This window comes from Juglans regia, chromosome 7, assembly GCF_001411555.2.
Source record: "Juglans regia cultivar Chandler chromosome 7, Walnut 2.0, whole genome shotgun sequence".
Taxonomy (NCBI): domain Eukaryota; kingdom Viridiplantae; phylum Streptophyta; class Magnoliopsida; order Fagales; family Juglandaceae; genus Juglans; species Juglans regia.
Genome location: NC_049907.1, coordinates 50,734,808 through 50,761,137, shown reverse-complemented (window position 1 = coordinate 50,761,137; position 26,330 = coordinate 50,734,808). Strand labels below are relative to the sequence as shown.

The 26,330-nt window shown below is 37.4% G+C and overlaps 3 protein-coding genes across 5 annotated transcripts; 1 reads left to right on the top strand and 2 right to left on the bottom strand.

Annotated features, from left to right (window-relative positions):
* Nucleotides 1-1,342: 1,342 nt before the first annotated feature.
* On the top strand, nucleotides 1,343-7,107 carry LOC108991839 (probable methyltransferase PMT11). Its single transcript, XM_018966235.2, has 9 exons — nucleotides 1,343-2,349; nucleotides 2,839-2,988; nucleotides 3,084-3,354; nucleotides 3,678-3,788; nucleotides 4,287-4,446; nucleotides 5,081-5,338; nucleotides 5,427-5,549; nucleotides 5,939-6,016; nucleotides 6,445-7,107. Exons 1-9 carry the CDS (start codon nucleotides 1,708-1,710, stop codon nucleotides 6,650-6,652), a joined length of 2,001 nt encoding a protein of 666 aa, XP_018821780.1. The 5' UTR covers nucleotides 1,343-1,707; the 3' UTR covers nucleotides 6,653-7,107.
* Nucleotides 7,108-7,781: 674 nt separating this feature from the next.
* LOC108991909 (protein HESO1-like) lies at nucleotides 7,782-19,886 on the bottom strand. Of its 3 annotated transcripts, none has more exons than XM_018966323.2 (9): nucleotides 19,528-19,886; nucleotides 19,294-19,441; nucleotides 13,060-13,224; nucleotides 12,113-12,291; nucleotides 11,940-12,035; nucleotides 11,496-11,565; nucleotides 10,323-10,453; nucleotides 8,926-9,036; nucleotides 7,782-8,611 (listed from the first exon to the last, which is right to left on the bottom strand). In XM_018966323.2, the coding sequence occupies exons 2-9, from the start codon at nucleotides 19,430-19,432 to the stop codon at nucleotides 8,222-8,224; spliced, it is 1,281 nt and encodes a 426-aa protein (XP_018821868.1). In that variant the 5' UTR covers nucleotides 19,433-19,441; nucleotides 19,528-19,886; the 3' UTR covers nucleotides 7,782-8,221. The 3 variants fall into 3 exon arrangements, with proteins under 3 accessions (XP_018821868.1, XP_018821867.1, XP_018821872.1); XM_018966322.2 differs by having other exon boundaries at nucleotides 19,540-19,886; XM_018966327.2 differs by having other exon boundaries at nucleotides 19,705-19,886.
* Nucleotides 19,887-21,096: 1,210 nt separating this feature from the next.
* LOC108991913 (tropinone reductase homolog At5g06060-like) lies at nucleotides 21,097-25,118 on the bottom strand. Its single transcript, XM_018966334.2, has 5 exons — nucleotides 24,950-25,118; nucleotides 24,638-24,845; nucleotides 22,651-22,867; nucleotides 22,440-22,546; nucleotides 21,097-21,612 (listed from the first exon to the last, which is right to left on the bottom strand). Exons 1-5 carry the CDS (start codon nucleotides 25,039-25,041, stop codon nucleotides 21,418-21,420), a joined length of 819 nt encoding a protein of 272 aa, XP_018821879.1. The 5' UTR covers nucleotides 25,042-25,118; the 3' UTR covers nucleotides 21,097-21,417.
* Nucleotides 25,119-26,330: the final 1,212 nt, after the last annotated feature.

Sequence of the window (26,330 nt, the reverse complement as noted above, 5' to 3'; positions counted from 1 at the left end):
CACCCACTTCCAAACTCAGAAAAAGCAAGTAGATTGAAGAGTATGTGTAAGTGAAGAGATGCTATCTATCCACCTAGACAACTTTAAAATTGGAATGCTAAAAGAGCCCAGGATCCAGGATTAGGGGAGATAAGAATTCAAAGACCAAAAAAAACAAAAAAAAGAAATCACAAGATTTAGAGTTTCTAATCCCAAACAATTTGATTTTATCTGTAAACTACCAACCAAAACCCAGGACAAGAAATGGGCTAAACAAACTAACAAAGATTTGAAATTTAGTTAAACCAAATTAGAAAACCAACCCTTCAATAAAGAATATGACAAAAGATCTAGTTTATAGGGGTTTCTAGCTTGCTGAAATTAAACAAGAACGAATTTAAGCTTGTGGGTATTAAAGTTTGATTCTTTTGAGTAAACAAACCTTAATAGAACTAAGCAAAAAACACAAGAAAGACTAGAAATGGTAGTAGAAGAAGAAGCAGTGATAGGAGATAAAGAATGTGAGCAGAGTAAAATTATGGACATTAAGAAAAAAACGAATTAACGATAAAAGGTTGGAGAAGAATATGGTAGTGGTAGTAGAAATATCTGCTAGCCACATCAATATCCCGCCTAAAACTGGCATATATGGAGAGGAGGATACTTAAAGGTTTTATTCTCCACAACAAGTAAATATTGGAAACAAGATGGATGGGTTTTGTAATTTTGTTCCCACTGCAGTTCTTTACATTCAAGTTGTAATTTCATTTCCCCCCCTTTTGTCCAATGCATGAATCGTCTTCATAGCTTGTTTGGGAAACTTGTTGTGTTTCCCACTCCATGGTCGTGTTCCTTGTTGAGGTGAAAACGAGGTGTTCTATGGGTTGGATTTTGAGTTTCAGAAACCATGAATCAAAAGGGGCAAACGATGGTGCGAACGTACCGTTTCACTAATGTACACATGGAATCTCGGGTACGCGGAGGGTTTCCCTCTCAGGTAAAAGTAGACTTTTTGTTAGTAAAATATGATATTTGAAAATAATATAATAAAATAAAAGAGTTAGTAGTTAAGATTATAAATAGAAGTGAGAGAAAAATAATAATAAATAAAGAATAGAAAAATTTTATTTAATAAAATAGAGATAGAGATCAAAAATAAGATGTATGAATTTTTAAAAAATAAATAAAATTTAAGAAATATTTTTAGAAAATAATATTTTAATTAAATTATAAAAAATTTGTATTGAGAACGAATGCTCTAATCGATTACATACTTAGCTGTCCGCAACACGTCAGCCAAGATCTTCATGTTGCCCAACCCGGACGGACGCCAGCCACGATGCCACGTGCATAAAATTGCTGCTCACAAAAATGAAAAAGAAAACCAATATCTTCATCACCGACAAATGCTTAACCGTATCCCTCCGACGTACCGGCAACATCATTTGCTTCCGTGTCTCCTCGGAGCATAAACTCACTCGCACAGCGTTCACCCTACGGTTACACCTATAAATCTCCGATCGTATATTTCGCTGATCATCCAAATCCTATAAACTCAGCGAAAAAATCAACCGCTCCCACTCTCACTCTAACTCGAACTCTAACTCTATCCCCGAAAGCTCGCATTCTTCGATGCCACTCTTCAATTTCGGTGCGGTGATTGAAAGAGATCCGAGATCTACATGCTCCTCTTAACTCCTTCCGTTTCATATTTCTAGAATTCTTAAAATGAAGCCATTCGGAGGTGGGGAAGTCTTCAAAACCCCGCTGATTATCAAGATCTCCGCCTTCTTTGTCCTCGCGGTCACTTCCTTTTACTTGGGCGAGCACTGGTCCGATGGGTACCAGCAGCTCATCTTCTTCACCACCGCGCGCCGAGCCCCTTCGGTCTCGATCTCACCCAACCGCGACAAGCCGTTTAATGTCTCCGCCCTCATTCATGATAACCAAACCCAAACCGTCCCCGACAAAACCCTGAACACGGCCCCATTCTCGGTCCCTCCCAGTTCTCCGCCTCCGCCATTACAGCGGTTCGGGATCGTGAATGAGAACGGAACGATGTCTGATGAGTTTGAGGTAGGGGAGTTCGATGAGGGTTTGGTGGAGGATTGGAGGAACGAGACGGAGGCGGTCGATGGTGATGGAGATTCGTCTAGGGTTAGGGTTACCAAGTTTCAGCTGTGTCCGAGGGCTATGAGCGAGTATATTCCCTGCTTGGATAACGAGGAGGCTATTAAGAAGCTGAAATCGAGTGAGAAAGGGGAGCGGTTCGAGAGGCATTGTCCAGAGGAAGGTCGGGGATTGAATTGCCTCGTTCCAGCACCGAGCCAGTACCGCACCCCGATTCCATGGCCGAAAAGCCGGGACGAGGTATCGGTTTCTTTCCGGTTACCCCCTTTTTGATTGGTTGTCTAGTCGCTGCTAGGTTCAATTGTAATTCTACATTGAAAATCTTTTGGTGGATTTGCTTTCTCGTCACCCTTTTTGCATTTTAGGAGAGGTTTGAATATTGAGTTGATATGAGATGAAAGTTGAATAAAATATTGTTAGAATGTTATTCTTTAATATTATTATTTTAATATTTGAAAAAGTTGAGTTGTTTATTATATTTGGTATCGAAATTTGAAAAAATTGTAATGATTATATGAGATGAGATGAGATGAAATGAAATGCTTTTTGTATTCAAACATAGCCGAGTCGACTGATTTATAATGCTAATCCAACTTAATAAACAAACACTGGAAATTTATTTTGAAAGGTATTGTTGCTGCCAAATATTTTGTTGCTGAGTAGCTGATTCCTTAGCGACTTAGCATGTTTATATTGGAGTTTGCTAATAAATATGCTGGCCCCTTGTAGGTGTGGTTCTACAACGTTCCTCATACTCGTTTGGTTGAAGATAAAGGGGGTCAAAATTGGATTGCCAGAGTGAATGATAAGTTTAAGTTTCCTGGAGGTGGTACACAGTTTATTCATGGGGCAAATGAATATTTGGATCATATATCTGAGGTTGTTATTTGTTAAAAGTTAGTTGGGAATAAACTTGGTCAGTGTATCATCATATTCTGATCTTCAATTTTTTTTTTTTTTATCTGTACATGTAGATGATCCCTGAAATAGCTTTTGGTCATCATACCCGAGTCGTCTTAGATGTTGGGTGTGGTGTAGCTAGTTTCGGTGCCTATTTGTTATCACGGAATGTCATCACTATGTCAATTGCTCCCAAAGATGTTCATGAGAACCAGATTCAATTTGCTCTTGAGCGTGGTGTGCCAGCAATGGTGGCAGCATTTGCAACTCATCGTTTATTGTATCCGAGCCAAGCTTTTGACTTGATTCATTGTTCACGGTGTAGAATCAATTGGACTCGTGATGGTATGTACTCTTGTGTCTATATATTTGGTTTAATTCTTGGTAGCTACAAAAAGGAAACCTGATCAAGCAGTTTAGTATTTACAGATACTTTTTACCTTTTCTTACTTGTTGGTTAAAAACTAGTTAATGCCAAGTTTTTATGTTTATAGAACTCCTACTGGTGAACTTATGATGCAATTTTGCATCAGGGCACCTACTCTTATGAAATATGTGACTGAGTCCCCTTTTTTTTCAAGGTTGATGTTGTATCCCTCCTAACTCACGTGAGATCTTTTATTTTTGTTTTTTTATTGACTTTATCCTTCTATTACTTTGTGATGAAGATGGAATATTACTGCTTGAGGTAAATAGGATACTCCGTGGAGGAGGATACTTTGTTTGGGCAGCACAACCTGTTTATAAGCATGAAGAAATCCTGGAAGAACAATGGAAAGGTATCGCTACCAACAATTTTAATTTCTGCTAATCTTGTCGAAAGCGGTTGTGTTCAGTTTTAACATGGGCATGTTTGGACACTTGGAGTATCTCAAAATTTTGTGGATAGTAGTGAAATGGTTTGAGTGAAGATGTTTTATTGGGTTTTGGGAAAATATAGAGAAAAAGTTAAAAAATTGTTTGAATATTATTTTTTTTAATATTATTGTTGTTTTGAAGTTTGTAAAAGTTGTATTGGTTTTTGTGTTTGGATAATGATTAGGTAATGATTAGATGAAAAAGTTGAAAATTTGCAATTGAAAAATATTTTGTGTTTGAGTGATGTTTGTGAATGAAATTATGAGAAGTTTTGAGAAATTTGAGAATTCTTTGCCTGTCCGAACATGCCCTTATTTTGTGACCTGCTGGTCTTTTTGTGTAATTCTGACCTGAACTTAATTGAGTTGATGTTTGTCTGTGTTAATTACCACTTACCACCTTGCATATTTATCTTTCAGAGATGCTTAACCTTACAACTCGTCTCTGCTGGGATTTTGTGAAAAAGGATGGATATATTGCAATATGGCAGAAGCCATATAACAATAGTTGTTATTTAAGCCGTGAGGAAGGAACTAAACCTCCATTGTGTGATCAAGATGATGATCCAGACAACGTTTGGTACGCTCACAATTCTACCTTTCTAATTATTGCCTGTGATTTGATAATTTGGTCAAACCTAATATAACATTATTCAATATTTGAGGCGAGTATTTTGATGCAAATTTTCACTAAATAAAAGTGGATAGATTGGTTCCCTGCCATTTTAAAACAATTCTTTCTATGGTTAGTTTATAAGGGTTTTTGCATTAAGAGCAATGTATCAGTCATATCTTTCACTCATCCTCTATCAGCCTCACCTGGATTCTTCTTGCTGACCAATTAATATGGCCTTCTTCGGTTTTCTATTATCCTTGGGATTTCCCCCTCACCATGTTGCTAGAATTTTCAATGGCAATTTATTACTTAGATCTTTCCACATGCCCCTGCACAAAAACTGTGCAGCTATTTCTTGGGTTTTCTATTCTGGCCTAAATCTTGAGGACATATGCTTGAAAGATGCTTGAAAGATGTTGATGATCTTCTAATGGCTTTTCGTCCAGACAGTTAAGATTTATGTGCTGATGACTCGAACAATTTGGTATGGTGGTTTTGGAAAGCTTCTTAGGCATCCTCAGCGAACTAGCCTCTTGTTGCTACGGCTTTTGAGGTCATTTAGTTGTTTGTAATTGTCTTTTTTGCATAATCATGTTAGGTATGCTGATCTGAAGTCATGCATCTCCCGACTTCCAGAGAATGGGGTTGGAGCAAATGTTACCACGTGGCCTGCACGTTTACAAACTCCACCCAGTAGGCTTCAGAGCATACAGATTGATTCCTATATATCAAGAAAGGAGCTCTTCAAGGCAGAATCAAAATACTGGGATGATATAATAGCTAACTATGTTCGTAATTTGCACTGGAAGAAGATTAGATTAAGAAATGTAATGGACATGAGAGCTGGCTTTGGAGGGTATCATAATTATCTCATGCTCTTCTCTTCCATTACAAATTAATTTTACATTTCTTATGATCAATCTTATAGAAACTGGCTTTGGCAGATTTGCGGCAGCATTAATGGAACAAAATCTTGACTCTTGGGTTATGAATGTTGTTCCTGTTAGCGGGCCCAACACCTTGCCTGTTATATATGATCGAGGACTTATCGGAGTTTTGCATGATTGGTACTTTCGAAAACTGTTTCTTGCATCTATTTCAAATATGTATGTATATTGATACTTTTGCTTTTACATATATGATGGATACTATAGCTGATCAGATTGCATAATCATACTGGTCATATACACCTCAAAATGAACATTTTGGAGTCTTTAATTGATCAGATTTCTCTTCGAGTAATTTAATTAATGGTTCAGATTACTGGATATCTGACATGATACAATGATACCTACCTCATATATGTACCTCCCTCTATCCAATATTTTATTACATTTAACTTTTTTGGATAGTATCTGCAAAATACTAGTTATATGGCATCAAAATTAATTACAGTTATCGATGATCCTTGAACTAAGTTTCTGTGGCTGAAGTCTTCTTGCATAATATTATCCAGGTGTGAGCCATTTGATACATACCCAAGAACCTATGATTTTTTGCATGCAACTGGTCTCTTCTCTATTGAGAGAAAAAGGTACACCCAAACTCTTGTAATTTTTCCTGGTAGATGATTTCCATACTTGGTATATGCATTCGGCTTTTCCTGTCTTTTCTTTTGTTCCATAAAGCCAACTGATTGACAAGTATAGTGGCATGTAGAATTAAGTAAGTTTATGCCATGCTAAGAATCTCAGATCTTGCTTACAATCAACAACTCAACTTAAATGGGATCTACTCTGGAGGATTATATTATTGCTTTAGAAAATGATTTTATGTAAACAATATTTAAATTTACTTGATAAAACAGGAAATATAGAATGATATGAAATGACGTGGGTTTATAAACCTCGAGTGGATCTTTGGGTATATGATGGATTTTGCTTATGATATGGGCTGGGATCCCCTGGGGTTAGGAGTTGATTTTCTTATCATCATTATTGATACTATTTTTCTTTGTATCAGATGCAGTATCTCTTCAATCATGCTTGAGATGGATCGGATACTGAGACCTGGTGGACATGTATATATCCGTGACACTCTTGCTGTCATGGATGAACTTCAAGAGAATGCAAAGGCCATGGGTTGGCATGTTTTAATGCGAGATACGGCTGAAGGTCCTTATGCGAGTTATAGGGTCTTGACTGCTGAAAAACACTTATTGCGTGGTTGAAGTGGTGGAAATTGTGAAGCATGTTTATTCCTTGCTGATCCGTCTGAGAGAAGATGGGGCAAACCACGCTATTGTTTCTCTAACGATAAGGTCTTTGAAGCAAAGGAATTTAGACGATCACTGAATGAATGACAGTTACGTAGAGAGAGGGGGGATAGAGAGAATTTCTTTTATTGGGTAGTGTATTGACAATTGACATTTGGTATGCTGAGATCACGATGCAGGGAGCAATATCTAGGCAACTATTGGCCCAAGTAGCAGTGCAAAGGCGTAATGCACCTGTAAAACTCCATGTCACGTTTTATCCAAGTTTTTCTATGCTAGTACATTTGTTAAATTGTTTACCCAGAACCATGAGATATACGTCGCCCTTATTCGTTCGTTCGTTTGTGCATATTCTTTATATTGGTTATTGTGCATCACTATTCAGAATTATCTACTTTTAATTTCTGGTTTGATTCTCTCTCTCTCTCTCTCTCTCTCTCTTCTATTGTTACTCTTAATTGTAATCTTTCCTGATCATTTGAAAGCTTGAATAATTCAAGAACTGTTGTTATGTGGTTGGAATACAATAGTATGTCATTTTTTAAATGTAGTATAAAGCTAAGCCTGATTTGATTCTTTAGCTACTAATCCAACCATATCTGACACACTCATTTTTCCATTCGACTCGATTGGTTGTAATCATGCTTTGATGCTCAATGCTATGATTTACCTATAACTCGAGTGGAAAAGGTTTATTTCTTCTTTATCTTAGATCTTATTAGAGGAAGAATGGCAATGCATAATCTTTCGTTACGCACCCTCATTGCCCAGCATTCTTTGCTTTTAATCTCCTTCCACTCATCTTATATATCCGACCCCTCCAGATAAACAGAGAATGAGAATTGTGATTTGCTTGTCAATATGTGCCTGCCTATTTTTGTGCCCGTGGGGAGACTCAACACGGACCCGAAATTTTGAAATTTTTGGCACGAGTCGTAGGATTGTATAACAGCTTTGGATGTAACGTCGACTTTTGAATAAGAGACCATAAAAAAATTCAAACGAGTCAATTACAGATTTGCTTCACAATGGATATGGCTGGGGCCCAGCATATAATCTCTGTAACACTCCATGGGGTGGGGTAGAAGGATGAATAAGCTCACTCAGAGAATGAGCATTCTCTCCAAAAGGGGAAATACTAGAAAATTTATGCATTCATTGATGTCCTTACAGAAGGAAACAGCCATGTATATGAACAGAGCACGTAACAAACTCTGCCAAATCATGGGGAATATTCTCTGACAGTACTCTAACAACTTAACGGAATAAAAACAAGGAAATACAACAACCAGTACTGGACTAATTCTAAAACATTAATAGACTTAATAGTGCTGCACGGGCTTCAGCCTCTACGTGATCCAGCCATTCCCGAACTCATGTAAACCCAAGTCCTCAAGACAACACTTCAGACTTCTCTTCTCACTTGTCTTCTCCAGAGTTCTAGGGTTCCATCGTAACAATTGTATACTGGAAAACATCAAAACAAGTTGGTGCTAATTACAACTTTCAAGCGTAACAACCAAACTATCCAATGTATCCATCGAATCTTGGTCTCCGCATTTGCTGGCCTTGATTGTGATTCTGCACGGTTATAATGTTGGACCGGCTTCCTAACCTCAAGTTCTGAAATTGATGTTGAGCTTGTGAGATTGAGTGCAAGCTCCTGTGCACCTGTGGACGAGTTGGGTGGTTCTGATGGTGCCCACCATTGGGAGTTGGGTTCCAAACAAGTGGTCTTGGAATAATACTTTGAGATACTTCTGGTCGAACTAATGCTGCTACGAGAGAACCCTTATTCTGATTGGCAGAAATAAGCCTCCGGTAAGTCGTCTGGAATGCTTCAGATATCAGTGTCAATTTACTCATGTTAACTGCCCTTGCGGAATTTTCTGGCTGCTCAAATGGATCCTCAATCTAACCACCAGTACCACAAACAACAAAATCAGCAGCAGTGGCAGCAGTAAAAATTGTTATCATAGAAGAAAACTTCGCGCCCCCATATGAAAAAACAATATTTTTTTTTCCATCCATTTATACATATACATGCATACATAAAAATATTTACACATCGATCCACCCACAGACGTGTATACGTCTTTGGGGTACCTAAAAATATACACAGACGTGTATATTTACACATACATGTGTATACGCACACGCATACATATATATATACACACACATACATACATATATATATATATCGAGAGAGAGAGAGAGAGAGTTACAAGTATTGTGTAAGTCTTGGGGTACCATCTCATATTCCTATCTATGCGCTCCCACTGGCCTGTATAGGGACAAATTCCTAGCTCTGAGGCCTTCAATCCTATGTCAAAAAACTGCAGAACATACAAGGTGAAAATGCAATGAACAGATCTCGAGCACACCTAATGGGGTAAATAGGTGTTTAATGAAACAACCGAAGAATAACCAAATTTAAATATCTAACAGATGAATACCTAAGCAACCTAGAATCAACAAAACATAAAGCATAAAAAGTAACAAATAACACAAGATTTTGCTGACAAAAAGAAAACTTTTCAAGAACTATTCATATGAAAACTCGCTTCGGGTGTTCAGCCACAACCTATAAATCCACTACAGAATAAAGATACTACAATCAGTTTAAATTCTCACAAAACCTTTAAAGACTCAAACACCAGGCTGTGATTCCAATGAACAAACCCTGCCCGATCTACTGGAACTCCATCAGCACCCCTGATGGACTCACCAACACATCGCCAAGCACAACAGTTCTCCAAGAATAAAATGATCAATAGATCAGCAGGTGGTAACCTGAGTATAGGGAGTGAAAATTGTTTAACTTTAAGACTCAATACCACACGGTATTTTTTCTAATAGGAAACATCTGGATTCCTGAAAATAATGCTCCAGCCTCTTTAAAAATCGTGCACCAGTAGCTTTATAGTAAGGCTCAAATCAGGCTTAAGACAGGATTCAAAGACGTGTGGGAGAGTTGCTTGATCCGGACGTCTCACGTGCATCTAGAGGTCTCGTGTGCCTCTAGCAAACTACATCATGGAACTAATTTGCTTGACTGCATGTCATACGTGTCTAGCAAAAAGCAAAATGTAGGTCTCGTTTGACCAAACAACTCATGAGCTGTCTGACAAGATCTCTGTACAAGCATTGGTCAACCGTGTGTCTCACGAGAGTCCAGCGAAATCAGTGGTTCTTCAGTTTTTATACAATTTTGAACTGAACTAAATCCAAATCAATTACAACTAAGCTTTGTCATTAAAAATGTATGCCATCATTCTTTTTTTTTACACTAACACAGAGGAGCTTTATTGACACAATGAGAGAGTTAATATAATCCCCTAGTGGGCATGCTATTCCTAGATATGAGAAAGATACTAGAAAACTAATAAACTTAATCAAACTATAATAGAAAAGGGAGTTTTACCAAATTATATAAATCTCCTGTACATACTCATGACAACTACAGTTGACTGAAAATTTTCACCACAACTTATAATTCAACTTTGATGGGTTAGGGGTGTAATGAATTTATTTTGAACTGTATTGAGCTCATCACAAAAATCGCTATTACTATGATTTTTCATTAACTATTAAGGTAGAAAACCATGTTTGAAATGATTACCTTTTCAAGGAATGAAGTGAAAAGTTCAGACAAAGAACTTCGATTCACTCGCCGGAACCTGTCTTGTCTGAACCTTCTTATGTTAGCGTCACATATTTCTTTAATGCGTATCTCTGCATTAGTCCTCACACCTGCATAAAGCATGTCGAAAGACGGGTCTCATGACTCTAGTTGTCTTCTGAACTAGTCAATTGGTATTTAGATTCACAGATCTTGTGAAGGTACTTCTGAATATTCTCATGAGCTATGCCTTTTGGGTTCTTCAATGAACTTTTCTCGATTGCTTATAGAAAAAATATTTTCAGTAATGGTAAAAACACCGAGGCTCATAAAAAACACCTATAGTAATTTTTAGTACTTTTCAATTGGTCATTTCAATATGAATGTTAAACCTCTTTTGATTCACTTTCAGTATATTGAAGTAAAGAACATCTCACCGTATAACTAGAATGCTATTATCAGTTTAAGTCGCCCAAAAATTCTATTGATGCCCAAAAAATATGATGTATAGATACAGCTAAGTTTCTGAAGACATTGTTTTTCTTATAAAGTATTTGTTCTACTCTATTCTTCCTAATTCCTCACGAGGTGGTGCCATTTGGTACTCCCAACCACTGTCATACAGATCCATATGCTTAACACAATCCTTAGGACTACAACTTCTTTCAAGGAACATTAAATTTAACTAAATTCAAATTACCTTAAGACAGGATTTCTACTTTCACACACCCGAACATTTATTAAGTTAATGCTGTTATTATGGCTTCTCTTCTAAGTAAACTGCACCATTAAATTACCATTATTCCTCTCTTTCGGAAAACTAACTTCAACATCTACGCCTCCCTTGCCCTAACACTCCACCAATCCAATCATATGGCTTTGATAACAGAAGGGGAAACCAAACCCCAGTTCGATCACCTTTCTGATGAAACGACAAGGTATAACTGTGGCAGTATAAAATTTAGAAAACCAATCCAAAGTACACAGAGAAAGAACACAAATCATTTGAACCATTTAAAGCACCAAAATAAATTACTTTTGAACAGTCAAAAAAAAGGAAATGAATTATAAGTTTCACGCAAAATGTACAGTTCAGCTTCTGTCTCCACCATTCTAAGGAAGAAAACTAGAAAGATATTGATGCTTTGTGCATAAGATTGAATATTAAAGTACCTCGAAGATCATTGACAAGATTTCCCGGGTAAATATCCTTGAGAGGTGGTAATATTGCAGGGACACAAGTCTGAAACAAAAAAGTAAAAAAAATAAATCTTCCATTAATTATCAGAACTGAAACAGTAAATTTCAACATGCAAGGAAGCAAAGACAGGGAACCAGACCAACTCAAGAAGATTTAAATAAATCAAAATATGTGAGTCAGAAGAAGATTATATCCTGATGTCTTGAAACATGACAAGATATTTAAATGAAATAGACAGAACAAGACTGATGCAACAGTATAAAAGACCAAGAATAAGTTTTATTTTATTTTTTTAACATTCACAAACAAGGTCCAAAAGAACTGTCAGGATATACTTCGTGGAGCAGCAAGGAAACCTCCGGCTGATTTTAACCATTTCTTTTTAAATTGTACCAGAGATAATGACCAAAGATTACCTGAAAATGGAAGATCACAAGCAGACAGAGAGAGTATGAATTGAAGGTCCCAGCTTTTGGATTATTTATGCCATGTGCTTTTGCCCATTCCTTGACCTACACAAGCTAGAATAATGTACCAAACACTTCCACTTATTCTCGCAACATCAAGTATCGTTTGAACAGATATGTACCAGTAAAACCATATCGTGAAAGCGCCCATCTATCGCACTGACCCAAAACAAGCTTTTGGACTTCATTTGGCCCTGTATGTTATCAATCGACATATCACAAGAGATGCTTTGGCGGCTACTCTCAAATTTTAGAATTGGAACTCTTGCATTAGGGATCAATTGCAACTTTTGCCATCCACCTGCAGATCAACCATGTTATAAAAAGAAGATAGAAGCATTGTGAAAAAAAATATCAAACCAATTAAGAAGAGCATAGTCAAACCCTATAAAGGATAAGCGAACTTGCATTGTATCAATCACCTATATTCCTTATTGCTTTCCCATATCAACTAAGTATTACTGAATTTAACCCCTAAGGGTTGGCTCAAGTGGTAAAGGCTTTAGTCTTGGTGGTCTGTTGCAAACAGTTTCTAGAGGTTATCAGACTGGGGGGAACTTTCTCTTGAATTATTTAAGGTGCACTTGCAGGAAACTCCTCACCGAGGGCCTGTGCACCCCCGGGATTAGTCGAGACTTAATTCTCAGACACCCGGTGCCAATAAAAAAAATATAGAAAAATAACTGGGGGCTTTGGATGAGCAATAAGAATGGAAAAGAAGGACCCAACTACAAAAAGATGATCAAAAGGCCGTTTTGAATAATAATTACAAATGAAACCCTAGGTTCTGAATTACAGAGATCATATAGTGGCCATTGTGATACGATTCACAGAATTTACAAATCCAGCTTGCCATCACAGGTCCCAAAAGCACAATAAATGACATGATGGATTTGACATGAGGAGCACACACCAAAATGATGAATAAAGAAGAAACATCATTCTTTTAAGTCCCAAATCCATATATCCTACAGATGCAGGTAGCTTACTTTCTATAGATGCACTGATGGGGAGGGGGGCAGAGAGAGGAAGGGGCAGAATTATCGATACTTAAACTCAAAGTAATTACCTCTCTGTCTCAAAGCTATCTGTACGTCTCCCAGCAATTTCTTTCTGCGCTTTTTCCCAGCAGATGAAATACAAGAACCGTTGGGCAAATCAATAGAAATATCCAAGTCACCCCATCTTGTGAACAGGCTGGAAACAAATGAACCAAATGGCTCCACTGTTGCACCTGTTTGAGCCAAATCATGAATTCTATTGTTACTCTAAAAAACTCTTACCATGGGGCAACCTTATTCCTCGTGATACCATGCTGACTCAACAAACGAAATGTTGCGAAATAAGAAACGAGAATGAAAATTCACTTATTGATGTATCTAAAGGAATATTCTCTGTTTTGTTTTTAACTGGGGGACCAAACTAGAATAACCCCATCCTGACCACCTTTATCAAGCCAGAAAAGGGATCTCCCTAATGGATGACTGAGCCTCAAATTAGTGTGCCAGCTGGCTTAAAACATTCTAATCTCTATGCTCATTGGGGTGAAGCTTCCTTACCAAGAACAACATTTATAGCTACTGTAATTCCTTTAAGAAAAAATCATGTCATCAAGACTGAATCACAAAATGGCTGAAGACAAGTTACATTCAATAAGAAACAGATTCATTCACAGCAGAGTAAAAGTATAGGTTCCTGATGCAAAGGGAATTCAGCGTATGCAATTTGGTGTATAAAGTTCTAATCAACAGAAGAAGTTGCTCAATTTTCCAAATAAAAGAACAAAGTCATTATTACTTTTGGCACAAAAACTAATCACTGTGATAGTAAAAAAACAATAAAAATTAAAATAAAACTTTCATGCCAGCTCCCTCTTCATGCTTCTAAGATCCAACTAAGAATCCAACAAATATGAGCCTAAAGGTATGTGCTCATATCAACATTATTGGACTCAAAACAACATTTCAACATCTTAAAGAAAATCATAGGATGGGAAGTTTTCTCTCTGTACACATCCTCCCCGTACACGTTGAAGTTTTCCCTCCATACATATCTACGATGGGAAGACTATTCCGGTGACTCCTAGCTGGAATCAACTTTCTTTAGCTATTACGATTATTTTTCTATTTTGTGACAAGCATGGGCCTCCTCGAAGGTGTTCGTTTTATCAATGGAGGGCGGGAACTACTGTCGTATCACGGAGAGGGGTAGGAAGGTAACCAAGGAGGTGGTGCTCAACCATGCCAGTACTTGCTGGCTGGTGAACACAGTAGAAGAATGTTTATTATTGGGGGGAAGGAAAGATTTTTTTTTTTTTTTTATAAGTACTCAAAAATATATTAATAGAGATAGGCAAAGCCCAAGTACACAAGATGGTATACAAGAGATAAGACCTATCTAGGTCGAAGTAAGGGAAACTAGAAAGTCATGAAAATTTAGGCCATTAAAATCTAAAGCAATGGCCCATAGAAATAAAGTACGGAAAAATAGCGTTCTAAGTTCCTCTAGAGACCGCTCTTTGTTTTCGGAAGTCCGATCGTTGCACTCTTTCCATATACACCACATAATACAGATTGAGATCATATTCCACACCGCCTTGATTTGTTGAACTCCTCTCGGAAGTATCCAGTTGGCCAATAGATCTACCACCATTGCAGGCATAACAAAGGCTAACTCTATCCGGCTAAAGACTTCAACCCACAAGGCTCTATTAGTCTCACAATGTAGCAAGAGGTGTTCCACTGTCTAGACATCAAACACCAGTCTAGTATAACTAATCGGCGCTTCCTCAGATTGTCGGTAGTCAGAATCTTCCCCAACGCTGTTGTCCAAGTAAAGAAGATCACTTTCGGAGGCGCCTTATTTCTCCAGATTCTCCTCCATGGAAACGGGATGTTTGCAACTTGGGAAAGGGACGTAATAAAAGGATCGAACTGAGAAAATGCCCTTACCCGCAGGAGTCCACCACATCCTATCTACTTGATGTCTACTCGACTTCACAGAATAAAGAATGCTGAAAAAAGCCTCAAAGATGTCCACTTCCCAATCTTGCGCCGCTCTACTAAATGTAACGTTCCACTGCACTTGGTCCCCTGTTAGAAGCATAAGGTCATCTATTGAAGCTTCCTGGTTGCATGCCAACTGAAAAATAGTAGGAAATGTATCCTTTAGGGCCTCATTCCCACACCATATGTCCCTCCAAAACTTAATGCGAGAACCCCTCCCCAACACCAATTTAGAATGGCTACTAAAATACACCCCACCCATTCCTAATGTGTTTCCAAACTCCCACCCCTCTAGCCCCTTACACCTCTTCAGTACACCGGCCCCCCCACATGTTTCCATATTTACAATCAATCACCAACTTCCATAGGGCTCTGTCTCCTTATTATACCTCCATAACCACTTCCCAAGCAGGGCTTGATTGAAAGTTCTCAGATTTTTTATACCCAAACCACCAGACGAGAGTGGTGTACACACCTTATCCCAGCTGACCAGGTGAAATTTGAATTCATCCCCTATCCCACCCCATAGGAAATTACGGTACAGTTTATCAATCCGAGCCGCTACCCTGGCAGGCAATTGAAACAAAGATAGGAAGTATGTAGGTAAGTTAGAAATGGTACTCTTGATAAGAGTCAAACGACCACCTTTCGACAAATACAATATTTTCCATCCTGCCAATTCATTTCCTATCTTCTCTATGACTGAATCTCATATGGATGAGGCCCTTGCTGCAGCCCCCAACGGCAATCCTAGGTAGGTAATAGGAAGAGAGGCTACCTTGCACCTAAGAATACTAGCTAGATGCCTAGTGTTGCTCACGTTCCCCACTGGCACTAACTCTGAATTGTCAAGATTCACTTTCAAGCCTGACGCTGTTTCGAAACATAGTAACAAAGCCTTCAATGCCTTCAACTGGTTTCGATCTGCCTCACAGAATATGAGCATATCATCTGCAAAGAGTAAATGAGACAAAGTAATAATGCCCCTATTGGGATCACCCATGCGTAACCGTCGCCAATGTTATCCTACTCAAAGCCTCCATAATGATAACAAAGAGAAGTGGAGATAAAGGATCTCCTTGTCTTAGACCTCAAGAGCTGTTGAAGAAGCTGGTAGGACAGCCATTAATCAATACTGAGAATCTGGCTGTAGAAATGCACCAACTAATCCAAGTACGCCACCTAGGCCCAAAGCTGCATCTCCCCAACAAATATAAGAGGAAATTCCAATTTACATGGTCATATGCCTTCTCCATATCTAACTTGCAAATAATACTTGTGGAGCCAGTCTTTAATCTGCTATTCAGGCCCTCATTCGCTATAAGGACTGAATCCAAAATTTGTCACCCCCTAACAAATGCATTTTGTGGTTTCGAAATGATCTTGCCCAAAACCACCCCCAGTCTGTTAGCAAGAACCTTGGATATAATTTTATACACCCTATTCACAAGGTTAATGGGTCGAAAATCCTTAACCTCCACCGCTCCAGTCTTTTTTGGAATCAACGCAACGAAAATCCAAAAATCCTTAACCTCCAAAATTCCTATTGTGTTGAATCAACGCAACGAAAATCCTACAAGACATATCGGGGCGGCACCAAAGTTCTATTTGCTCATAGGCGTTCTAATGCTTACAGGAGTTTCTTGGAAGTAACAGACTACGGTGGTGGCAGCGGGGGTCGAGGTCTTTTAGCGATCCTGGAAGGGATGGAAGGAAAGGGCTGGAAAACCTTGTTTATGGAGCTAAAGTATGTTCTGTCAATGCATACTTCGGTTAACAAGGCTCCAATTTTGGCTCCACGACTGGAAAGAGAGGTGGACAAGGGGAAGGAGACGGGGAGGTAGACCAAGTCATATGCAGAGGCAGCATTGGGTGGTGCAAGGAAAAAGGCGGCAGTGCCGGGAGGTACGAGCTACTCCTTGGCATTACAACAAGGTGAAAAATACAAAAAGGGGTACATTGCAGAGGAACGTACAGGCAATATTGCAAAGAAATACGGACGACATGATGTACCCGAAATGGGGATGGGACACTGTCCTATGTCTGTCCAGTGGAAAGTGAGGTGTAGAGGGCTCTGTCTAGTTTGAAAGAGGAAGTTTTCAGTGTGAAGGAGGAAATGGAATTACTAAGAGCACTAACATTGGTTTCTCTATATGCATATGCAAAATCACATATTTTGGAGATTGATTTTGCATATCAAGAAAAATTCTCACATTGGATTATGTATTTTTAAGCCAATTATTTTATTATTATTTATTTTTTTCCTTTTATATATATATATATTTTTTTTTTTTTTTATTTTGCAATTAGCACCACTACAAATTCTATCATTTAGCATCCACTAGAATTATTTTCCTAAAATTCTATCCATTGGTGGAGAGAGGGGGAGGAGAGAGAAAAATGTAATAAAATAAGATTTGGAGAGTGAACTGTGCATCTTCAAATTTGTAAAAACAATGTTCATAGCTATGCAAATTTTTAGATATACATAATCCAATGCAGCCCAATTTAAAGTCATATTATGCAGATGCATAATCCAATTTTTGGAAGGAGATAGAAGCGTTGATCTCTAAAGTAGACAAGGGCTTGGGCTTGGGCCAAGGCCAGTGGATTCTGAAAAAAAGGAAAAAATAAGATGCTTAATGGGCAGAAGCTACTCAGGCCCGACAAAGGAAAGGTCAAGATTGGGTTGGGCCAGATAGGCCCAAATCGATTACCTAGTTTTGTATGGAGGCTAAAACAGTCTAGGCCCTCTTTTGAAAAGGGCTCAACGTTTGGTCCCGTAACACAGATCTGGGGGAGGCCTGCTGCGCGTGGGCCAATCGACCTGTTTCTGATACACCGACTAGAGGAGCCGATACAGTTTGCGCCGATAACTCCTGTCTCAGTTTCCGGTAGCACTGACGCCAGCCAACCATTGTCGGTACCAGAAGCCTGTGTAGATCTGCACGCCAGACTAAACTATGGATGGGGGCCATAGTTTGTAACGGACTAAATTACCATGATTTTCTCCTTTCGATTGTAACCTCTAACTAGGTGCTTCTCATGTATACTCCTTGTATACTTGGGCTTTGCCCATTTCTATGAATAAAATTTTTTGATTGCCTATTGTTAAGAGGTGGCTTGAATTCAGTTGAAATAGTGCTATGTCGTATGTTCGCTCGAGCGGAGGTTCATTCAGCTCGAGCGAAATCAGTTCGAGAGCTTCGCTCGACACTCGCTCGACATTCAGCTCGAGCGAAATCAGTTAGAGAGTTTCGCTCGACACTCGCTTGACATTCAGCTCGAGCGATATGAAGTCAGAGAGCTTCGCTTAAGCATCACTCGACATTCAGCTTGGCGATATGAAGTCCGAGAGTTTCGCTCGACATCGCTCATCTGTTAGCTTAAGCGAAATGCCAAAACCCTACGCTCGCTCGACACTCGCTCGAGAGTTCGCTCGAGCCAATGTTCACAGAAGTGAATTTTCACTGTTTCTATAAATATCAAACGGTGCCTCTTTTGTGTTTAAAACTTCAAAAATCACTTTTGTTTTTTTTAGTGATTTTCTTGAGAGAAGTTAGAGAGCTAGAGAGATAACTTCTTTGTGAAAGAAATTTTGTATTATTTTTCTGTACTCCATCTTTGTTGATAGTGAAATCTCTGATACCGACCCCACCAGTGGACGTAGGCTCACTTTGAGCTGAACCACTTAAATCTTGGTGTTGTTTCTGTGTGATTGTCAGTATTTTCTTTTGCTTATTTTCGCTACTATACTTCGAGTTAGTCTTAGATATACAGTTATTCCCAACACCTATAAAGAAAAAAAAAATCATAGTCACCATATTTTCTTGGCCCAGCAGAGAAACGTGGCCATCATGGAGAAAATACCATAGGTTCAATTCTATCCAATGATACCCCAGCCCTTGCCACGGGGTATGGACCGAAAAACAGTGAACAACATCTGGCTTTCTTACTAATTACAGTTTACAATCTAAAAGATCAACTGAAAGAAACGAGTAATACAACTTTCATGCCACCAACAGCCTATGGACTTGGAATCATTTTTTTACTAGTCAACTGTGTAATTCCAGAGTATGAAGATGGACCGGCTTTAAGATCTCCTGAGATGGAATTGTTTTCCTTCTTTAACACGATCCATTCAAAATGATCGATGCGTGAGAACATTCATATTTAAGTGCAAATCATGAAAATATTTCTGATTTTTAAGTATTTATCAACTATAAATTATCAACTTTAAACAGCGTGAGTAAGACTTTTTTTTCCCTAATCAAACCATGAAAATTCAACATAAATACCTCTCAAGCTTTCCATAGATTCGATGACTCTTCGCAGTTCATCAATAACTTGATACCGTTTCTCCTGATCCTCGTGCAGGGGCTGGACCACTTGAAGTATTTCCTTGAGAACATGCTCCAATGCACTATTGGCACCCATATCTTATTTCTGGATAACATTAGAGACGCAGTCGCATGTGTCAAACTCATGCATAACAATGGCATTCAATAAGTAGAAGCAATCAAGAGTCCCACCTAAGCTAATACCTTACTCCAATATAAAGAAATTCTTCAAATCAAACCTCAAAAGCCCCTTGGTTCAACGAACCTAACTTGCATTTTGAGCATTCTTCACAAATTTAAGATGTAAATCATATATCATATTGTCACTACAGCAAAGAAGTTGATCAGACTATATATTCTAGTCAATACCGAGCAGTACTGGGGCATTACTTAGCCAGTGGGTTTCCTCTCGCTTTTTTTAGACCCTTTGACGATGTACGAAATGTTCGGTCGGAAGGAAGAAAAGCAAGAGGATAAGGAGAAGGAAAAGGAAAAGTGGGGTCAAAGTTGGGTCACAAGCTTGAACTATTCCGCCCCTGGACTCGGGAGTCGCAGTCATTTCCTCTTTGTAAGGATTGGACTTAAATATGGCTCCTTTTCATTATAGCATTAACTTTGTTATTTCATTTCGCCCTTTTCCCTATTGGAGGGGAATCAAGCACGATGTAAAAGAAGAAAATGAAAGAAAGAAACACTCTTTAACTCGTTTTTATTTTTTGGCCCCTAAGCTTATAGGAACTGAACTTGGAACTTGGAACTTGGAACTTGGAAGTAAAGCATTTATCCCATTGCATAGCATAAGTTTCGTACGATGACGTGGACTATGTTTCTTTATAGATGTACGTGTCATGGACCACCACGTTCTCTTATTGTAGTTGGTGAGTCAATCAAAGTCAGTGTGAAAAGGTTTACTTTATATAAATAGTTAGTAGATAATAAATTAATATAATTTATCAAATTATAAAATTATTTTTATTATAAAATAGATCTAACGGATCACATAAAATCACTAAATTATTTTTATATAATTCATTTATTAGTGTAGCATTCATCCTATCTTTATCGCAGTGCAACGTAATCTCTTTATGTGAGTGCAAGGATTCTCTCTCTTTGAAGGGCAGGTGAACAGCTTGTTACAACAAATTTATGTAGCCAAGCCTTGAGTTATTAGTAAGAAAAGAAGGATTGTTATAAGATGTAAGATTTTTTTAAGGTATATCACTTCACATAAATTGGCCAACTACCCACGATTTATTTATTTGTGTGAACATAAAACGGTCGTGTGAAGCCCACGCTGTCTAAAAAAAAAAAAGAAATTTGAGAGGAACTTTATTCCTAAAACTTAAGCTGGAAATGTGTTATAATCAAAAGATTGCAGAAACAACAATTATATTCCTTATACTAACACACACAGTTAACTTTTTCCCTTTTCCACTTGGGGGAAGGAGACTCGGTTGAATTTGTCACAGCTGCAATGCAAATATTTTGCTACTTCCTTGACGACGATACTATATATGCAAAGTGCAAGTATTTTTAAAGCACTTTCATGGTTATTCTTTCCCTATGATAGTTTTGTGATTTTTTTCAGTGAACTTTTCCAGAATGGAACAGAAACTTCCATAAAAATAAGCATATCATTTGCATAACAACTCAAAAACCTAAGAAAACCTGGTACTCAGTCCATGATCAAACAGTTCAAGCTTTAATTATAGAAAGACGAAGACACAAAAGACTAATCGCAGCATCTACTGCAGCATGATGAGAAGCTAAATTTTCAATGTAACAGAGATGTACCAGAAATTATGATCCAATATACGCAAATAACGGTGGCATGCAACATATATTGAGCTATAAGAATCATTGCAACTCAGAAACCAACCATTAAGTACTTGTGTGCAAGACAGCAATGAAATAAAAATATGCCACACAACCACTAATGGCCATGATCGTTTAAGTAACCCACAGCAAATAACACATCAGAAGCAACTGGAGTCTATAACTGCATTGAACATACTTTACGTATGACAAGCAATTCAAGATGTTTTTTGTTGTGCATTTGGCAGGGAAAAAAGGCAAATTTGCTCAGTTAAGTATCATGCTGGCTTGAAAACCATTTGCAGTCATTCCTCCATCAACAGAGATGGTTTGTCCGGTGATGTAAGAAGCAGCCGGTAGGCAAAGGAATGCCACCAAGGATGAGAGTTCCTCTGCTTCCGCAACACGCTGAAGAGGAGTTTTTGAGACAATCTCTTCCAAAATCTTTTTGTTTTCAAGCAACTGTAAGAAATGAATACAGTTAAGCAGTGAGAAGTTTCTGCAATTTAGAAGTCTACCAAGTAGTGTCATTAAATAGAGTTTTGAAAGTTTGAGATTTTTATTTATTTTTCAAACATCGGCAATTATCTTTATGATTTAGTGGACTTTGGACAGCACAAACTCACGTTGTAATGAAAAAAACATACAAGTTTCATGTCATAGGGCTTTTTTTGTTTCTCTTATCCCATGACAAAATCCAGAGCCTGATTTCTGGTAAAGTTTACTAGGCAATTCATATTACTCATTCTTTTTTTTTTTTTAATAAGCAAAAAGAGATTTTATTCCTGCCCATTAGAAAAATAGGTGAAGCCCAAGTGCACAGGACATATATGTGAGAAAAAACTTAATTAAGAGCTAGAAATAGATACAAGGAAAATGTCCGTCCTTCTACAAGTGGCTAACCAAAATGGCTTAATAAAACCGCATCAGGAAGTTGTCCATTAATGCTGTTGGACAAGGACTGAAATTTTATGGTTTGGATTTGAAAAATGGCAATCATGATATTTCTTATAAGTAAAATGACAATCTTGATAATTTCATTGAAGTATTAATTATGTGACATTGATTTATGTATCAGCCAACCTATTTCCAACAGGTTAGTAGTTCACAATGTATCACTTCTCTGCCCAACATGTATGGCATGTTTTCTATAATAAAAAAAAGAAAAAAAAAGAAGCATCGATGTACTTCTCTGAAGTAATATATGGAAGAAGATTCCCTGACAAATGTAATCAGAATATAAAAGTTAAAGTATGTATAATATTCCAAGTGGGAATGCGCAATCTTACGTGTTCCACCAGCGAGGTTCTGGTATACCAGGGTGCAACACAATTGGTCCTGATATTGTCTTTTGCCCATTCACAAGCCAGATTTTTTGTAAGCTGGTTAATTGCCGCTGTGGATAACATGCCAAAGACCAAATTCTTTCACCTTTTTCACACCACCAAGTCTAACTATAATGATTAGGCAAAATTAGATCATACCAAGAGAGTGACTCACCTTTACTTGCTGCATAGATGGATCCGCTACCAATACTGACCAGACCTGCAACAGATGAAATGAACACAATGCTTCCCATTCCGGATGCTTTTAGAAGAGGATGTGCAATTTGACACAGGTGGTATGTGGATTCAAAGTTGGTAGCCATGAGTGTAGAATATTCTTCAGCCGTGTACTCAATGGTTGGCTTCCTGATGTTTGTCCCAACATTGTTTATCTAGACCCGGAAGATCATAAAGAGTAAGTCTCAAAATCGATGGTCATAGATAAGTTTTTGAAATCCATGCTTTTATAGTTGGTGAATATAAACATCCATTACCTCAATAAAATTGGTAATATTTGCACTCCAGTTCAATAACGTGAGAAAATAAAGCTACAATGTAATTATCTGTTATTAACATTGAAGTAAAAATTTTTGGAACCATTTAACAGCTGAAAGTATGAAGTTGGGAGTGCTTAAATACTTTCTCAGACAGATTAAGCCCTCAATTGGTAAGAAAAAAAAACCCAGCATTAATCAAGTAAAACTTTCCATAACATCCTCGATCATGTCTCTAACCAAGTTTTTTATTTCTACCTCGGTTTTCTGATCAAGTGCCTGTAGAGATTATCTGAAATTTGGGTGTGATATTTTACACTGGGTAAACCCTTTACTCTGATCGCATCTAGGGTTCTTCGAACAATGCGATATGTCACATGGGTAAACCCTTGATCCTTTCCCCTCTCGCCCCGTTTGGATGTTGAGATGATCTCATTTCCTTTCCAAACATCACTCAAATACAAACACTTTTCAATTTCAAAGTTTCATCTTTTTCATCTAACCATTGCCTAATCATTACAATTTTTTCAAATTTCCAAACAAAACACAAAAAACAATTCAATTTTTTCAAATTTCAAAATAAAAATTATATTATACAATATTTTAACTTTATAGCATTTTTATTCAATTTTTTTTCTTTTCTTTTCCAAAACCCAATAAAACATCTTAACTCAAACAATTTCACTACTATTAAAAAATTATTTCACTACTATTCACATATTTATTATCTCCTCTGAACATCAAAATGAGGTCAGAATATTCTAGTAAATTGTGGCCAATGATACGTCACACATGTACTGTCAGTACAAACCACAAGCCTCACTCCTCTGCAATATGGAGTGTTGCTACTACTACTTTTTTTTTTTTTTTTAATAACGGAGGGTGTCCGGGCCAGCTTGTACGTACTTCGACTAATCCCACGAGATCTTGAAGTTAACAACCAGGTAAGGTACACCTCTAGTGGCCCTAAGGAGACTCGAACTGGTGACCATTGGGGAGCAAACTAATGTTTTGAATACCGTACCGGATGCTGTACCGGTCAAGGCATTGGAACGAAATATTTCGGTACCAGTATCGTTTCGTGATAGCGTTTCGAGATAACATTTCGGAATACTCGATATATAAATAAATTACATATAAAAATTATATTCTAAAATAATAGTCTATATATAAATAAATTATATATAAACACATATATATATATAAATTATAAATAGTCTAGTTTGAATTATGGGTTAAAAAATAAGCTTGTAGTTTAAAAAAACGAAAAAAAAAAAAAAAAAAAAAAAAAAAAAAAAGGCCGAAATTGAGGCCGGTAAAGGTTGATATTTTGACTTGTACGAAATAAATATAATACATGTACCGGCCGGACAGCCGGTACGAAAAATTTCGACCTTGGATTTGTTCCATAGTTTTAAATTTTGTATCGTACCGACCGGTACGGCCGAAATTTTTCTTACCGACTGTCCGGCCGAAAATTATAATGGAATTTATTATACGATGGAATTTATGTGTCACGTGTCTCATGTCTGCATTGATGCATTTTTTTTTTTTTTTAAATTGAATTTGAACCAAATCAAAATTGTACAGAGACCAGAGACCCTAAATCCACTAGGAATTGGGAGGAAGGGAATATTGAATCGAAGGGAAACGTTTTTGGGGACTTACAAGTATGTTGAGCTTGCCATTGAAAACAGAAGCGACTTGCTCCAGGAGCCTCTCTCTGTGGGCACGTGACGACGCGTCGCACACCGAGCCAGAGACCACGAAACCCTTACCCTCCCATTCCTTTAAGCACTTACCGAGCTCCGCTTCGTTCCTGGAACAAGTATATACGGACGCACCAAAACCAGCTAGTTCCTCCACCACCGCATGCCTGCCCACCATGCCCAGATATATCATATCAGATAAAGCCGTTAACTTGGGGAGGACAAAAGGAAAAACAGATATTTTCTCCGAAAGAAAGAGAGGGGAAGAGACCCTATGCCACGGGTGCCGCCGGTGACCAGAGCGGTCTTTCCCTTGAGTGACCATCTCGCTGAGCCTTTAACACCGGTCCCTGTCTCTGCCATTGATGCTCGATGGTGTTTTGGCACCTTGGCTGCCTTTAGAACATTGGTTTCTTTATGAATATCCACCAAAAGAGAAATTATATTTTACCATCTTCCAGAGATTGATCTTATATTTAGGAAAAATTCTCACATTTTTTTAGTTAAAAAAATAATAAAAATATTATTATTAATTTTCTACTAAAAATATTATTTTTTATATATTTTACAATGAAATATTTCTTGTATTAGCCGGAAGCCGCAGCACACTAGTGCATTGAGTTTAAAAAAAAAAATTAACGTGAGGTGTGCTGCGACTTCTGACTGATGTACAAAACTACTCTTTTACAATTAACACATACTACAACTTCTATCATTTAACATGTGCTCAAAAATACTAATTTCATGTACTCAAATATTATCAATTTTATATATCAAAATGACCTATTTTATATATACACAAATTTCAACAACAGATATTAACATGTGCTAAAAAAGATTTTGTATCATTAACTTAATACAAACTATATGTATCAAAATAAACTTAATACAAATTTCATAAAGTTGATTTTGATACAAATTCATACACTTTAATACAAATTCATCCAAATTGTCTAGAATACAAATTTTTAGCACCAAAATCATAGCCATTCCACCACCAAAATTGATACAAATCAGATCCATAAATTTCCAAAAAACAAACAACAACCAGCAATGACAATGGAAGCAGCAACAGTACAAAAAATAATTTTTATTTGATAGCAACTAGCAGTACAACACTATCCAAAACATATCACCACACAATCAAAACACTTACAAAATCATCCAAAACCAAGCATATAACTATATACGAGATATTACCTTATTATTTTGTTCCTCGATAATTTTCATTTGAAGATAATGGAAATACTCTTGCTACACATAATTCATGGAATCAATATCCAATTTCATACTTTTCATATCAATTTTTCTCTTCTTAAGAGCTACTAATTCATATATATCTTCTTCAGCCTTAATTTCCATATCAAATTTCTTTTTTTAATAAATAGTAACTCAAATCTTTCATTGTCAAACTTCATCAATGTTTCTTTTCTCTCCATCATACAATTCATTATATCATCTTTCATTTGCCTTAAGGCTTCATTAAACTCGTTATCTTCTATTTCCTTGCATTTTATTTATTTCTCTTTTTTGTTCAGCCTTCTTACTCGGAGGTCTCTCATAATTCACGAGCATATTTTTCATATTTTCCCTTAAAGGTATTGAGTTTGGAGTGATACCTGAATGTGACACATTGTCTTTTCTTCTTATGA

What these genes read in the sequence shown, in the direction of transcription:
- LOC108991839 (XM_018966235.2), top strand. Translation starts at nt 1,708, where the DNA reads ATGAAGCCATTCGGAGGTGGGGAAGTCTTCAAAACCCCGCTGATTATC. An exon ending in ATGAGAGCTGGCTTTGGAGG is followed by an intron (nt 5,339 to 5,426) that starts GTATCATAATTA and finishes TGGCTTTGGCAG; the next exon opens with ATTTGCGGCAGCATTAATGG. An exon ending in ATCGGAGTTTTGCATGATTG is followed by an intron (nt 5,550 to 5,938) that starts GTACTTTCGAAA and finishes AATATTATCCAG; the next exon opens with GTGTGAGCCATTTGATACAT.
- LOC108991909 (XM_018966323.2), bottom strand. Translation starts at nt 19,432, where the DNA reads ATGGGTGCCAATAGTGCATTGGAGCATGTTCTCAAGGAAATACTTCAA. An exon ending in ATCTATGGAAAGCTTGAGAG is followed by an intron (nt 13,225 to 19,293) that starts GTATTTATGTTG and finishes TGGCTCAAACAG; the next exon opens with GTGCAACAGTGGAGCCATTT. An exon ending in TTGTGATCTTCCATTTTCAG is followed by an intron (nt 11,566 to 11,939) that starts GTAATCTTTGGT and finishes TTTTTGTTTCAG; the next exon opens with ACTTGTGTCCCTGCAATATT.
- LOC108991913 (XM_018966334.2), bottom strand. Translation starts at nt 25,041, where the DNA reads ATGGCAGAGACAGGGACCGGTGTTAAAGGCTCAGCGAGATGGTCACTC. An exon ending in ATGGCAAGCTCAACATACTT is followed by an intron (nt 22,868 to 24,637) that starts GTAAGTCCCCAA and finishes TTCCGGGTCTAG; the next exon opens with ATAAACAATGTTGGGACAAA. An exon ending in GAACCTCGCTGGTGGAACAC is followed by an intron (nt 21,613 to 22,439) that starts GTAAGATTGCGC and finishes CATTTCTTACAG; the next exon opens with TTGCTTGAAAACAAAAAGAT.